Source organism: Sus scrofa, chromosome 12, assembly GCF_000003025.6.
Source record: "Sus scrofa isolate TJ Tabasco breed Duroc chromosome 12, Sscrofa11.1, whole genome shotgun sequence".
Taxonomy (NCBI): Eukaryota; Metazoa; Chordata; class Mammalia; order Artiodactyla; family Suidae; genus Sus; species Sus scrofa.
In genome coordinates this window covers 47,519,539-47,534,404 of record NC_010454.4, presented here as the reverse complement: position 1 = coordinate 47,534,404, position 14,866 = coordinate 47,519,539, and the positions used below count along the sequence as shown (strand labels likewise).

At 56.9% G+C, this 14,866-nt stretch overlaps 1 protein-coding gene and 1 long non-coding RNA gene across 2 annotated transcripts in view; both read right to left on the bottom strand.

Annotated features, from left to right (window-relative positions):
- DOC2B (double C2 domain beta) overlaps window positions 1-5,022 on the bottom strand; it is a 28,854-nt gene extending 23,832 nt beyond the window's left edge. Inside the window, exon 1 of the mRNA XM_021067535.1 lies at window positions 4,467-5,022. Coding sequence (XP_020923194.1) covers window positions 4,467-4,839 — 373 coding nt within the window. The 5' untranslated portion in view covers window positions 4,840-5,022. The remainder of the gene's footprint in view (window positions 1-4,466) is intronic.
- Window positions 8,679-14,586, bottom strand: LOC110256071. The gene is made up of 3 exons (XR_002337298.1): window positions 14,476-14,586; window positions 10,770-10,871; window positions 8,679-9,939 (listed from the first exon to the last, which is right to left on the bottom strand). It is a non-coding gene; the product is annotated as an uncharacterized LOC110256071 (long non-coding RNA).

Genomic DNA, 14,866 nt, shown 5'->3' with positions numbered 1-14,866 from the left:
CCGGTGATAGAGCTCTCTCAGAGAGAGTCTTTATTTCCTATTTGGAGAAAGAAGGCTCAGAGAGGGGAGGTGATCTGGTCGGGGTGGCACAGCAGAGCTGGACACAGAATCCCTCTTCCCTTCCATCCTGATGGTTCCCATGGTAAAGCCCAGTGGCTTCCTCCCATTTTTTGGCTGCCACGTTGCTTAGCTGAAAGCTCAAGAGGATGCAGCGGAGAACCAGAAGAGAGAAAAGCAGAATCGCTCTTGCGGCGCAGGGAGCAGCGAGGGGGCTGCTGCCCTGGAGGGGGCCACTGAGTTGAAACCACCCTGGGTGCAGGTGAGGTGGGCCCTAAGGGCAGGTGAAGGTGCTGGTCTGTGTGAGCCACAGGGTCCTGCCCTCGAGTCACTCAAATCACATGTCCCGCCTAAAGTGGACATCCTTGGATAAACAATGAGGGTTGGGCACCACTGGGCCTTTGAGAGTTGCCACCGGCTTGTTGATAATTATAGAGCTTTAATGGGGCTAATTCAGAGACAATCAAGCTCCAGCCCCTGTCGGTTCCTCTAAAGCAGAACATCCCTTTGCTCGGCTGAAGGAGGCTGTCAGCGTCGTTTTGACCTTGGTTTGCACCTGGACTTTCCTCACCCTTGGGAATAGGAAATCGGCCCTATTTTTTTTTTTTTTTTTTTCAGAAAGATGTCAGCCTCTCAAATCATTTTTAAAAAAGATGTGGCAAGAACCATAGAAAATGACCAAGCCTGAGCTGAAAGCATTTCAAGTTGGGGAACCCGAGGCACTGACCAGCCCCTGGGGGAGGTACCAAGAGGGATGGACCACACATCACACAGCCCAGCTTCCCAGGAGCTCCGAGGCAGAGGGTCAGGACAGTTATAAACCCTTCATTCCCCTGCTTTAACTTGTTCGCAGGTTTTCCACTGCCTCTGGGGCTCAGTTCAACCTCCTTGGTGGGGCCTTCAAGGCCTTTTGTGATATGACCGCTTGGGCCTCATCGGCAGTCTTTCCCCCTTGCTCCAGCCACCTGACGCTTCCTTCCTCCACTCTGCCCGCCTGCGTCCTCCCTCCTCCCAGCCTCAGAGCCCCTCCCCGTGGGGGAACTCTGTGCAAGCCGGGTGTCTCATCTGGGCTCCTGACTCCCTGTTCTCGCTTCTCTGTGTCTCAGGTTCCATGAACTCCCTGAGGTCAGAAATCGGTGTCTCAGGCCTTCTAGAACCTTCATACCCAGCATCTGACACCTCCTTGGTCTCAAGAGGCTGACTGCGGAGAAATCTGGTCCGGGTAGTCTATGACGGGGCTCCAAGGAAAGGGGCTCTCGGCCAGTGGGGGACAGGGACAGTATTCTTGCTGAGGGCCCTCTGGGCAGGCCTAACCCCGACTCCTCTGCGCCATCCTTGCTTCAGGCCTCCGTGGGCATCATGGGTCCTGACCCAGCCCAGGGTGAATCGTGCAGGGGCATGAGATGCCATTCTGGCCAACGAGACAGAGGAGAGGGATTTCTGGGGGACGTTTTGTGGCTTTGAAACTGAGACGTGGGAGAGAAAACGGATCCTTCTCAAATCTAGGATCTTCCTGCACCTGTGGCACCTGCTCTGGCAACAGGCACCCTGGACCACGAGGGAGGGCTGCCTACGAGAAAGAGAGCACCCCTGGGCAGTGGAAAGACAGGCAGAACCATCACCACCGCTGCTGCTGCTGAGCCCCTACATGAATCTGCCTCGGGGCTGCACGGCCTCGCCCGTCCTCACTGTCAAGGCACTCTGCCTTCTCTGTGGTTACAACCCAAAGCATCCACAGCTTTGAAGAACAGACTGGTGAGTCTTCCACGGGTGAGACTGGGTGGGAGAGCATCTCAGGCAGGGGAGCAGCATGTGTGGAGGGTGGGGCATAGGACCCAGGGGGAGGGCAGCGAGCAGGCGAGTCCACTTAGCCAGGCCGTGCTCTGGACCACGGGGAGGGGAGGGCCCGGGGGGGGGGCCCTTCTGACTCTGGCGTTCAGTGTCTCGTCTCCGTCATCGCTCCTCTATTAGATCAGTTTGGAGCCTGTCAATGTTGTGCTTGTGCCTTGAGGTGCCTTAATAAAGGATGGGCTTTAAAGAGAAGGAAGAAAAGGCCCAAGAAATAAACAGCACTTCACTCTTGGCCTTGGACGACAGAGCAACCGTCCTAATTTCTTTTTGTTAGAACAGAGATAATCCAATAATTAGGGCAGCAAATAGCATAACCCTGGCTAAAGCCGTAATGAACCATCTGGCTTGAATCATTTAGGCTCATTGCAGGGATCTGGTTGTCAGAGCTGAGAAGGGGGTGCAGCCTGGGGGTACTGAGCTGGGAGCGGTTCCATCCTAGAGCCTGGTCCCCCCGTGAGCAGCAGCCAAGATTTCCCTGGGATGTTTGTTTAGCCACGAATGGGATCTAAGCCCAGGGTGGCTGCCCCTTGAAGCGGATGAGGCCCTGGCTCGGCCACACGTTCTTTTCAGCAGAGTGCCCTGGTGACCTGGGTGTGGCCAGCCCACGGTCCAGGCTGCCTTGTATGCTGACCCCAAGTGCATCTGTCCGCTGCTAGGACAGTGAGGGTCTGGAAACCGCAGCCCTGTTCCCTCCCTGCTGCCAGGACTGTGCTCTGTGAAGGACCGCTGAACTGATGGCCTGGGCGTGGGGCAGCGGCTTGGGCTTGGCACTTTCTGCTTCCCTCCTTGCTTGTGGGTTCAGGGACAACCCAAAGAAACAGCCAGACTTCTCACCTCTTAGCCTGATGACATGAGAGGGCCCTGGGTGACGCTAGGCTGGCCTGAAGCTCGGGGAGAAGCCCTGCCCTGCTCACTTGCTCCCTTGGCATAGCAGGAAAGACACTGGAAATGGGATCAAGTTCCCCACCCCTTCTTCTGCAGGTGGCTGTAGATTCAGGGCAGGCAAAGGGGTGACCTGGGTCTCAGGGCCCACCTAGAGGCACAGCAAGAAAGGGGTGCACCTTGCCCAGGGTACCAGGAGCCAGGATGGGGAAGATCCAGGGCACAGCCAGGAGGGCAATAAACTCTCCCGACCCAGTTTCCCCAGGCTGGCAGCAAAGTGGAGGGAGAGGGCTGCTCTCCATCCCCACGCCCAGGGGCAGGGCCTCAACATGCCAGGTTCTGGCCAGAGGGCTGTGGCCCAGGCCAGAGAAAGGCAGAGCAGGCAGCTTCCCAGCACAGGCGGGGTTGTACCCACGGGTGCGATAGGCCGCCTCCCACTCGCTGCTCCTGGGCCTCCCTAGGTAGGGTGATGAGAGGTCTGCCCCCCCCCTCTTCCGCAGTGGTGCTGGTAACCCCCACCGGCAGCTTCCAGAGGCACATTTTATGCTGGAGGCAACTCCGGACCCCCTGGCTTGAGGCCCATGTGGGCGCTCAAGCCAGGGGCGGTCACCCGCGCTGCGCTGCGCTACACCGGGTGATGCGATCGGGCGGGCCCGGCTCGGGGGAGACTTCGAGCGACCCCTGTCCGGAAAGGTCCACATTTCAGGCAGGGCTGGCGTCTGACGCCGTTTTCCAGCTCAGAGAGTGAAGAGGCTGGGGTTGTAGCCGGGCCGGGGGCCGGGCGAGCACCCCCATCCCCACCCCCACCCCGCGCAAATCCATCCCGCCCAGGGTGGCGACCTCTTGGTTCCCGGTTTCCCCTCTGGTCCCAGCGCGGGCACACCGAGCACCCTCAGAACCCAGAAAGGTGCCAGGAGCTCCAGCCGGCCGGGCCTCGGCCCCGGAGACCGCCTGCCTACTCTCTGGGGCTCGGGGCTCAGCCCAGGAGGAGGAGGCGCGGGCTGGGGTGAGGGGGCCCTTCCTGGCCGGGGAAGCTGGTGTAACAGGTGGACGAAGGTCGGCGGCCGGGTCGAGCGCAGCGGCGGGCTCCGTGGACGCGGGAGTCGGAACCGCCAAGGATTTTCCAAAGGACAGGCGGCCCCGCGGTCCCCCGGTCCTCGGCCCGCGCGCCAGCCAAGCCGCCGCGCTCTGCGGCCGCCGCCGGGCCCACCTGGGAGGCCGCTTGGCCCTGGCCCCCGGCGCCCTCCACCGCCCGCCCAGCCCTACCCTCGGCCGCGGGGCTGGTCCGCCGCGGGCTCCGGGGCGGGGAGCGACCGCGCGGCCGGCAGCAACTGGTGTCTCCCCAGCTCCGCCCTGCCCGGGAACAAAAGCTGCCGCCCGCGCCGGGGCTCCCGGCCAGCGGGCCAAGAGGGGATCTGGGGAGCCCGACCCCGGAAATGGGACACCCCCAGGGGGCGCCCCCAAACTTCCTACCTCTCCGATCCGCTCGGGGGAGGGGTCAGGGCTGTGAGTGCCGGGCGCTCGGAGAGCGAGCGCACCGCGCAGCCAGGGGCTGCCACCCGGCAGGGGGTGTGCCGGGGGATCCGAGACCGCAGCGGGACCGAGGGCGGGCGAGGTCGCCAGCGCAAGCCGCTGCGCCGAGGTGGGGGCGAGAAGCCGGCGGGTGGGAAACTTACTGCAGTCGTCGGACTCGTAGCCGTCGGCGTCCGGCTCGTCCTCGGGCGGTTTGGCGGGCGGCCGCGCAGGGCTGGGGCCGGGGCTGGGGCCGGGGCTGGCGCCATAGGCTCCGAAGAGCTGGTCGACATCCTCGTCGTCGTCGCGGGCGCCGTCGGAGGGGCTGCGGCGACCCGCGCTGGCCGCGGCCGGGCGCGCGGGGGCGTCTGGAGGTGCAGCGGCGCGGAGCCCGGCGTCCGGGGGCAGGCCCCGCGGGAAGCGGGGGAAGTAGTCGGAGATCTGCTTGATGGGCCGGATGGGGCCGGGGCACACGTCGATGGCCATATGCTCCTGGATGCTGATGGTCGCCTTCTCCCCGCGCCGCCGGAGGGTCATGCAGGCAGCGCGGCCCCGCCTGGGCGCGGCCCGAACCGACCCGGCGCGGCCCCGGCCCGGGGGCGGCTCAGCAGGCCCGGCGGGGCTCGGCTAGGGCTGCGGGCATTGCCGGCGGCGCCCCCGGACGGCCCTGACGCCGCTGCTGCCTGTTCGGCGGCGGCCGGCGCGAGTGAGTGCCAGGGGCCGGCAGGCAGGGGGCGGGCCCAGCCCGCGTCACCGGCGGCCGCCGAGCAGTGCGAGTGTGCGGGCGGCGCGGGCGGTGCAGAGCGGAGCGAGCCGAGCGGCGCCGCACTCACTCGCACTCACACCGGCGCGCACGCGGGCCCGGGACCCCGCGCGCGCACACTCGGCGGGCAAGGCCCAGGGCGCCTTCTACTCACGCACGGCGGGACCGGCGGGAGCCGAGCAGGGACCCGCCGGACGCACGCCCGCACGTTCCCGCGTGTGCCCGCACTTTCTGGGCTCCGCTCACTCTCATAGGACACACGCCAGTGTGCAAGGACACGGCAAGCGCACAGAGAGACGTGTGCAGAACTGGGGGGAAGAGCCCACTGCTCACGCGTGCAGGACACACGTGCGCATACGGAGTTGGCTGAGGCTAGCGTGGCGCCGTGACCCCCCAATACGCACACATCCCTCACAGGACACACAAACAACACTTGTCCAGGTGGTCGGGGGACTCAGGGCACCCATGTTCCCAGCACACGAAACAGGACATACAAACACACCCAAAAAGTGATCAGGGGACTCCAGGGCAACCCCCCCCCCATCTAGCAGGACACAGAGCTACACTCCCAGGGGTGCAGGGACAGGATGCTCACACGCTAGTGCTGCATGTACATCCTTAGCTGTCCAAGGTCACGACTGGCACAGTCTGTCCCCACTTCCTCTCAGGTCACACACACAGACACTCTCTCACCAAGACCCAGTCTCTCACTGGGTCAGTGAGTAGGTGGAGGGACCCAGGCCCCTCCTGCCCCCCCACGGGGACAGGGTGAGTGAGGACCTTGACCACGAGCCCTGGGCAGGAGAGGATGGGGGTGGGCAGGACCTGGGCCTTCCCCCCCCCCCCCCGGGGGGGGGGTGTGAGGAAAGAGGCAGAGGTGGAGCGGCTGGGCCTGGGCGTGGCGGGCCCTCGGCTCAGGCTTCCCACATGGTCCGAAAACCAAACAAACCCCAGCCAGCCCAGCCCTGGCTGCTGTCCTGCTTTCTGGGAACATAGCTCCATGGGGAATGGCTGTTCCCTATACAGGTGTGTCCCCCAGAAACACCTGGGCATAGCTGGAATCCTGCTGACTCTCCAGTTTCCGCTGAAATGCTTATCTTCTTGGCTGGGTCCCTTCCAGGAACCTGAATGAGGGGCCCCAAGCCCGTGTCCCCCTCGCCCATGACCCCTGTGGAGGTGGGGAGCAGAGAGAAGGCAGAGGAGGCCTCGCCCTCGGCGTCATTTTGGCACATGGTTAGCTCTCTCCAAACCTCAGTTACCTCATCTGTGAAATGGGGCTAGTTCCACCCTCACAGTGTCATAGGGAGGCCGCGTCTGGCAAAGAGCATGGCCGGCGAGGAGTGCTCACCTGTGTCGGCTTTCCCTTCACCCTGCCCTTGGGAGATGGGACTCCCTGGGGACACTCGTGATGACGATCCGCAGGTTATTTTGAGGCAAGTTCTCCACTGGGTGGTGACGGCCACACCCAGCCTTGAAAACCACGGCTTACTCTGTCAGGGGCCCGCGTGGCTGTCGTCTCACTGATTCCTCGAATCGCCCCATGCTGTAGGCAGGGTACAATAGTCCCACTTTGCAGGTGCAGAATTAAATCTCAGACACAGCGACTTGCCCGGGGAACTGCTGGTTGGTGGCAGAGCTGGGGTTCGAACCCAGGTGTCCTGATTTCTTGGCGGCCTCCATGGCCCCCACCCCTGCAGAGCAGAGCTGGTACAACCTTGCTCCCCCGAGGTCTTCCCGCAGCGTCTTGGAGGGGGACACAGCCCAAATTGAGGAGGAAGAGGAAAGGGAGGGGGAGGGAGCCAAGAGTCCCAGGGGTTGCAGTGGGAAGGATCAGGCCTCCCTAAGGACAATCTGGGGTCCTGGGGGGAGAGAAATTCAGTCTGCCAAGAGTCAAAGGCCAAGAATCAAAGGCCGAGCGGGGGACAGAAGAGCCTGGAAGCCTAACACAGCATTTCCGGGAATGCTTAGGGGGATTAGTCCTTAAATAGGCACAGAGTGACTTCTGTGCCAGAGGTGGCTGCATCACACAGTGATTATGTAATGACACAGGGTATTCAGATACTGACACTGAGCCATCATGTTGTAATTCATTCACTGGGGGAGCAGGAGAGGGTTGTCAGCGACTTACAGATGGGGACGCTGAGCCTTCAGGAGGTCAAGCGACTGGGAGTGAGAGCCTGGATGTCCTGACCCCTGACCCCTGACCCTCTGCCCTTCTGACGTCAAGGCTCTACTCTTGTGTTCACTGGGAGTGGGGACAGAGGGGGACTGACCCCTTCCTCCTGGCTTCTTGATCATCAGGGGGTCTGGCTTTCTGGAGGATCAGTCCCCAGCTCTGGGGAGGGTCCAAAGCACCCAGTCAGGAAACCAGGATGCCTGCGGGAGCAACACGTGGCGTAGGTGGGGCCAACCTCTGGCATGTGACAGAGTCGAGAGCCACTCTGAGGTCTGAGTTCACCCAGCCATGAGCCTGGCTGAGATGGGGTAGGACCCCCTGGAGGGGGCAGAATTGGTGTTGTCTGGACTGGTGTCTAGTTTCTGGAAAGAGTAAGGACAGGAGAGTTAGGCAGATGGACTCACAAGCCAGTGTCTCCCTCCCCCGACAGTGTCTGATTTGGGGCAAGTCGCTTAGCTCAGGCCCTCAGTGTCACCTGTGAGACGGGAGCGGCCCCATGAGAAATGAAGGCGTGTAGATGCATAAGGCGCCTGGCTCAATGAATTGTCACTCTCGGTGCAAAGCATCGCCGGTCGCCCTGTGCCGGCCTCAGTTTCTCCACTGGTGAAATGCAGTTGGCTGCCTCTTCCGGTCTGTAGCAGGGACCAGATGACACTGGGTAAAGGGCACTGAGAAGTGAACGTCCCTGCCAAGGCCAGGGCACCGGCTGGTGTGTGTGGGCATCTTTAAACAGCTGGACGGGTCCAGGCCCCATCCATCATGTTGCCTTCCGTTCCCCACGCTGGGGCGGGCAGCTGGGCAGCTGGACTTGTCCTTGGCAAAGTCAAGTGGCAAAGTCACAGCCCTCAGGCACCCTGTACTCTTGATCCTTCCCCACCGGCTTCTCCCAACAGGCTTCTGGGCGCCTCCCTCTCCTCGAGGCACACAAAGGCCCTGTCCAGGTGGAAGCGGGTTCCTCCAAAGGTGGTCCAGACACCTCTGTCACTGGGATGCCCGTTAATAATGCAGATTCCAGGCCCCCACCTCACACCCACCAACTCAGATATGTGTGTGTGAAGACTCAGGGGGCATCTTAACAAGCATCCCTGGACTATTTTTATAGACAGATCTTTTTATGAGAATCACTGGATTAGAAGGTGCAAACAGTTTAATATTCTCACCTGTTTTGCTGTTCGGTGTGTAATACTTGGGGGAGGGTTGGTTGGAATTTCTAGAATGCTTTGGCAGAGTCCCACCAGGGAGTCTGAAACACCCCACATTGGGCATTACAATGACTTCTTCTTTTTTGTCTTTTTAGGGCCGCACCTGCAGCATATGAAGGTTCCCAGGCTAGGGGTTGAATCCGAGTTGCAGACGCCGGCCTACACCACAGCCACAGTAACGCGGGAGCTGAGTCGCGTCTGCGACCTACACCACAGCTCAGGGTAACGCAACACCAGATCCTAACCCACTGAGCGAGGCCAGAGATCCAACCTGCCTCCTCATGGATGCTAATCAGACTCATTTCCACCGAGCCGCGAGGGGATCTCCTATGATGACTTCTTTCCTGGCTGAGTGCGACCCCTTAAAGCCTGTCCTTCCTGAAGGTGACAGGCACTTACAGGAAATGACCTTCCCCCTGCCCTTGGCTGGCCTCTCTGGCTAGTGTCCTTGTGCCCTGGGAGGAAGGGCCCCCTGGCCCTGGCCTAACATGTACCCCAGTTTCCCCCCTTCCTGGATCGCTGGGAAGAGCTTTTGGCCTGCGGTGCTGATAGAAACTTGTCTGTATTAACAGGAAATTTCAACCCCAAGGAGGGGCTGCTGGAGGAATTCCAAACACTTGCTGTCTGATGGAGAGGGCACTTCCAGGGCTCTGGTCCTTTCATTTCTTAAGAACCACACTTGAACCAACATGTATTGAGCTCCTACCCCGTGATAGGTGCCAGGCTGCGGAATGCAGGGGGCCTGGTGATGAACAAAGCTCCATCCTTCTTTAGCTTCCAGAGGACGGAGGGCAGATCAGGAAGGGACAGGGGCGCCATCCGCTCTGACTGTCCCCTGCTCTTCCCTGGCCCACCCCAGGGCCTCGGCCCAGGAAGTGCGTGGCAAGTGGACACAAGCAAGCCGAGGGCCGCGTGGGCTGCGTTGCCTGGGGCTGCTGCGAGGTACACTGGCTGTATGAAGCGATATGAAAAGCGCAGCTCTTCCTGGTCATTTGGTTTGCACATTTCCTAAACACATTCTCCTGTCACAGTACATTTCTTAGCCCTGGGCCTACCTGTGGGACGAAGTTAACACTTAGCCAAGGATGTTACTGCGCAGCTGTCAGGGATCTCAGAGCTGTCACCACGGCCTCAATGGCTCAAAGAGCTGCTGGATTCCTTTCCCTCCTGGGACACGGGTCCACTGGTGTGCAGACCACAGGCCGGTGAGCCCTTCACCTCCCCCTTTCAGAGGCCTAGCGAGGGAGGACCTGGCCCAAGGTCACACGAGGCCCACGCGGGACTCACGCCCAGGGGTTGCAGGGAGGGACCATGGCTCTGTCTCTCTTCACATAAAGCCAAAGTCTGAGTGGCCCGGGCTGTGGGGTTGGAAAGAGGCCGAAGTGAGAGGCTCACCTGCCAGGAGGGGCTTAGCCCCGGATCAGGCCACCTCGGGCCAGAGGTCAGGTGCCGCGGAGGGATAGCACCGAATCCTCAGGGGAAGCTCCAGAAATAACCTGCAGGAGGACAGGGGGGTATGGCCTGAGGTTTAAGGGACCGAGGAGGAGGCAGTGCCCCCCGCCCCCACCCCAAGAGGCCGGGGGCTGCTGGAGCCCAGGATCTTGTTCAAGTGTCTTCTGGTGTGGGGTGAACATGGCAGCATGATGAATGGGTTAGAATGAGCTCCCCGGGGCAGGTGGTCTACCGGGCAGTTGTGAAACTGAGAGCTGGCAGCCACAAATGTCCCTCAAAGAGCTTTGAATTAGGATTCACTTCAGAAGATGCTACCGATGCAAATGGTGGCTGGCAATTTTAATTCACCCAACCTTTTTTTTTTGGTGTTTTGAGCGCCACACACATGGCCTATGGAAGTTTCCAGGCCAAGGGTTCAGTTGGAGCTGCAGCTGCTGGCTTATACCACAGCCACAGCTCCACTGGATCTGAGCCGCTGCTGCACTCTATACTACAGCTCATGGCAACAACACCAGATCTTTAATCCACTGAGTGAGGCCAGGGATCGAACCTGCCTCCTCATGGATCCTAGTCGAGTTCGTTCCCATGGTGCCACGACAGAAACTCCCATCCTCATTCTACTCTTTACATTAATAAAATATTTCAGTCAAACAGAAAAGGCCTAGAGTATCATGTAAGGACTGGCCATACCCACCAGCCAGCCTAAAAACAAACTTGACCAGTGTATCAAAAAGCTAAACACAGAATTACCCTATGACCCATCAATTCCACTCCTAGGTGTGAACCCAAAAGAACTGGAAGCAGGGACTCAGCTATGTGTACACCAATGTTTACTGCAGCATTATTCACAACAGCCAAAAGGGAAACAACTCACCTGTCCATCAACAGATGACTGGGGAAACAAAAGGTGCTGTATCCACTCGATGGGATATTATTCAGCCCTGAAAAGGGATGAAGTGCTGCTCTGTGCTGAAACCTGTGAAGACATGTTAAGTGAAATAAGACAGACACAAGAGCATAAATGTGGTGTGACTTCCCTTATAGGAACTATCTAGAAGAGGCAAATTTAGAGAGACACAAAGTAGATTAGAGGCTACCAGGGTCTGGGGTGAGGAGAACAGGGCGCTTAATGACACAGAGTGTGTGCTTGGTGTGATGAAATTTCACTTCAGAAATAGTTGTACGATACTGTGAATGTAATTAATGTCACTGAATGGTACACTTGACTAAAAATGATTAAAACAGCAAATTGTGTGTCACATATATTTCACAATTTAAAAAAACTCCATATGCATTTGAAATCTGTCACTATTCCTCCTCCATCCCATTCATGCTCTCTAGAGAAAGTCACTGTCTTGAATTTGACAATTACGACTCTATGCACCATTCATTTTTGTGTGACTAAATATGCATGCATCCGGAATCAGTATATGATATTGTCTTGCACATTTTAAAACTTTATATAAATGGTATCCTACCGTGTACATCCTTATCCAACTTATTTTTTCACTTCCCATTATTTGTGAGATTGATTCCTGCTGAAGCATGTAGCTATAATTTATTTGTTTTCCTTGCTGTATAATATTCCATCCTGTGACTATATTACAATTTGTTTCTCCTCTGTCCTATCGTTAGACATTTAGGTTGATTCCCACACTTTGCTGTGGATGTCCTGTGCCCTGGCCCACATGGGAGAGTTCCTTTGCAACTTCTCGGATAGGAAATGGCTGGGCTGCAGGGCCTGTGTATCCTTAGCATGACCCGATATTGCTAAGCGGCTCTCCATGTGTGGTTATGACTATTTCCGTTCCTATCGGCCGTGTCTGAGGGTTCCAGTTCTTCCACATCCCGATTCACTCTTGATGTCACCTGACTTCTGAATTTGTGCTGGTCTGATTGGTATGAAAGGGCATTTCATTCTGTTTAATTTGTTCTTCTTACTAACGAGGTGCTCTTGTGTTTTTTTCCACAAAGTGTAGGCCTCATCGACAACAGATAAATGTAGCATGTTGAAAAGTGAAGCATTTCTTTTTTTCTTTTTTTTTTGTCTTTTTGCCTTTTCTAGGGCTGCTCCCACGGCATATGGAGGTTCCCAGGCTAGGGGTCTAATTGGAGCCTAGCCTCCCTGGCCTGCGCCAGAGCCACAGCAATGCAGGATCTGAGCAGCGTCTGCGACCTATACCACAGCTCAAGGCAATGCTGGATCTTTAACCCACTGAGCAAGGCCAGGGATCGAACCTGCAACCTTATGGTTCCTAGTCGGATTCGTTAACCACTGCACTACGACAGGAACTCCAAAAGTGAAGCATTTCTATCAGTAAAGGATATGTTAGATATGGTATAATTCACCTTTCCAATGGAATATTATGTAGCCATTAAAAGAACAAGGCAGGGAGTTCCCGTTGTGGCTCAGCAATAACAAATCTGACTAGTATCCATGAGGGTATGGGTTTGATCCCTGACTTTGCTCAGTGGGTTAAGGATCTGGCGTTGCCATGAGCTGTGGTGTAGGTCCCAGATGCGGCTCAGATCCTGCATTGCTGTGCCTGTGGTGTAGGCTGGCAGCTACAGCTCTGATTTGACCCCTAGCCTGGGAACCTCCATATGCCATGGGTGTGGCCTTAAAAAGAAAAAAAAACCCAAAAAACAAAAAAACAAGGCAACTCTGTGGCCATTATATAATGGAAGATATGTGAATATTGTGATATACTAAATTTTTTTCATTGCAGATATACTATTTAATAAAAAGGAAGAGGCATAAAACACTGTGTCCCCTTCCTGTATAAATCCAAATACATATACACATGTATATTACACATGCTTGAGAAACCTCTGGAAGAACAAACAAGAAGTTGATAAAAATAGTTCTTCTGGAGTTCCCGTCGTGGTGCAGTGGTTAACAAATCCGACTAGGAACCATGAGGTTGTGGGTTCGGTCCCTGCCCTTGCTCAGTGGGTTAACGATCCAGCGTTGCCGTGAGCTGTGGTGTAGGTTGCAGACGCGGCTCGGATCCTGTGTTGCTGAGGCTCTGGCGTAGGCCGGCGGCTACAGCTCCGATTAGACCCCTAGCCTGGGACCCTCCATATGCCACGGGAGCGGCCCAAGAAATAGCAAAAAAAAAAAAAAAAAAAAAAAAAAAAAAAAAAATAGTTCTTCTGTGAAGGGAACTAGGGTTCAGGGAGTTTTTCCTGCTCCGTGCGTTTATACTAGATGCATGCATTCCCATCAGAAAAGAAATTTGTGGAGTTCCCATCGTGGGGCAGCAGAAATGAATCTGACGAGGAACCATGAGGTTGTGGGTTCGATCCCTGGCCTTGATCAGTGGGTTAAGGATCCGGCATTGCCGTGAGCTGTGGTATAGGTCACAGACGAGGCTTGGATCCCGCATTGCTGTGGCTGTGGTGTAGGCAGGTGTCTACAGCTCCGATTAGGCCCCTAGCCTGGGAACTTCTGTGTGCCGAGGGTGCGGCCCTAAATAAAAAGACCGAAAAAACAAAACAAAACAAAACACAAAAAGCAAACGAAGAGATTTGTAGAGACAGAGAGTAGCATAGAGGTTATGGAGGCTTGGGCGTGGAGAGCGAGGGTTCTTATTCAATGGGTACAGTTTCTTTTTGGGATGAAGGTCTGGGAATGGACCGCGGTGATGATTGTTCTACACGGTGAAAGTACTTAACCCACTGAATCAGACACTTAAAAATGGTTAAAATGGTAAATTTTATGTTATGTCTATTTTGCCACAATAAAAAGGTAAGAAGAGTACGCCCATGATAAAAAAAAGTTTAACTGTACCCATTAAAAATTATAAATATTTAGGAGTTCCCGCTGTGGCACAATGGGATCCGTGGTGTCTTGGGAGCACTGGGACACAGGTTGAGTCCCCAGCCCGGCACAGTGGGTTAGGGACCCAGCATTGCTACAGCTGCGGCTTAGGTCACAGCTGCAGCTCGGGTCTGACCCCCGGCGCGGGAACTCCATGCGCTTGGGTGTGGCCAAATCAGAAACAAAAATATAATTATTTAAGACGTTGTTGCTTTCTGAATCTCTAGCCCCTGAAGGTAAGTCCTAATCCTGGCCCTCCAGCCGGGATGGTGGCAGCTGGGAGCCAGGACCTGGGTCCAGCAGGCAGGGGTCCTCACTGGAGGGGAGCTGTAACTTCCAGAGTCCCCCCAGAAGGCAGAGAGGCCAGCTCCTGTGTCCTCACCTTGGCCGAGCACTTCCTAAATCCTCACCAAGACTCTGGTGGCCTTGACCTGGTGGCCTGGGTGCCTTGCGCATCTCTGTGCATCCTTCCACAGCTGCCTGTCCCTGTCCCCAGGCCTCAGAGATCCCTGTTTCTCTGCAAACAAGACCTCTGAAGACCTATCAGCATTCTGCCCAGCTGGGCCCTCCCCCAGGCAGTGGAGTCCCCTCAACCCCCTTTGAGGCTCTGCTAACATGCAGAGCCCCAGCCCCCACTGGTGCACCCACCAGCCCCTCCACGACCCTCTCCCGGCTCCCGATGCCTTTGCCCACCATGACAGCCCCGCTCTGGTACCCATCCACCAGCAACCACGGCTTCATTTCAGCCACCACTTACCACAGCCACAGGTGGGTCCCTGCCGTGCTACTTCCTAAATGACATCTGCAGCCCAGGCAGGACGCGGGGATCAGACGCCAGAGAAGGAGGACCTGTTCACGGGGCACAGCAGCATCCACTGCTGCCGACACTCTCACCGGCTAGTCCCTGCAGCTCCACCTGCTGCAAACCCTCTGGAGAGTCCCAAGTCTCCAGCAAAAGCCCAAAACACAACCAAGCCGGCGAGACCTTACAACCTGGCGTTCTCCAGCTTCCATCACTTATGAACTAGCTTCTCAGCTGGGACCTGCCTTGTTATTTACTTTAAATCCACTTGCATTAAAAAATGCTTTAAAGACTCAGGTTAGCTTTGTCCTACCCGTAATATTTGCGATGGGAATTGATGTGCTGG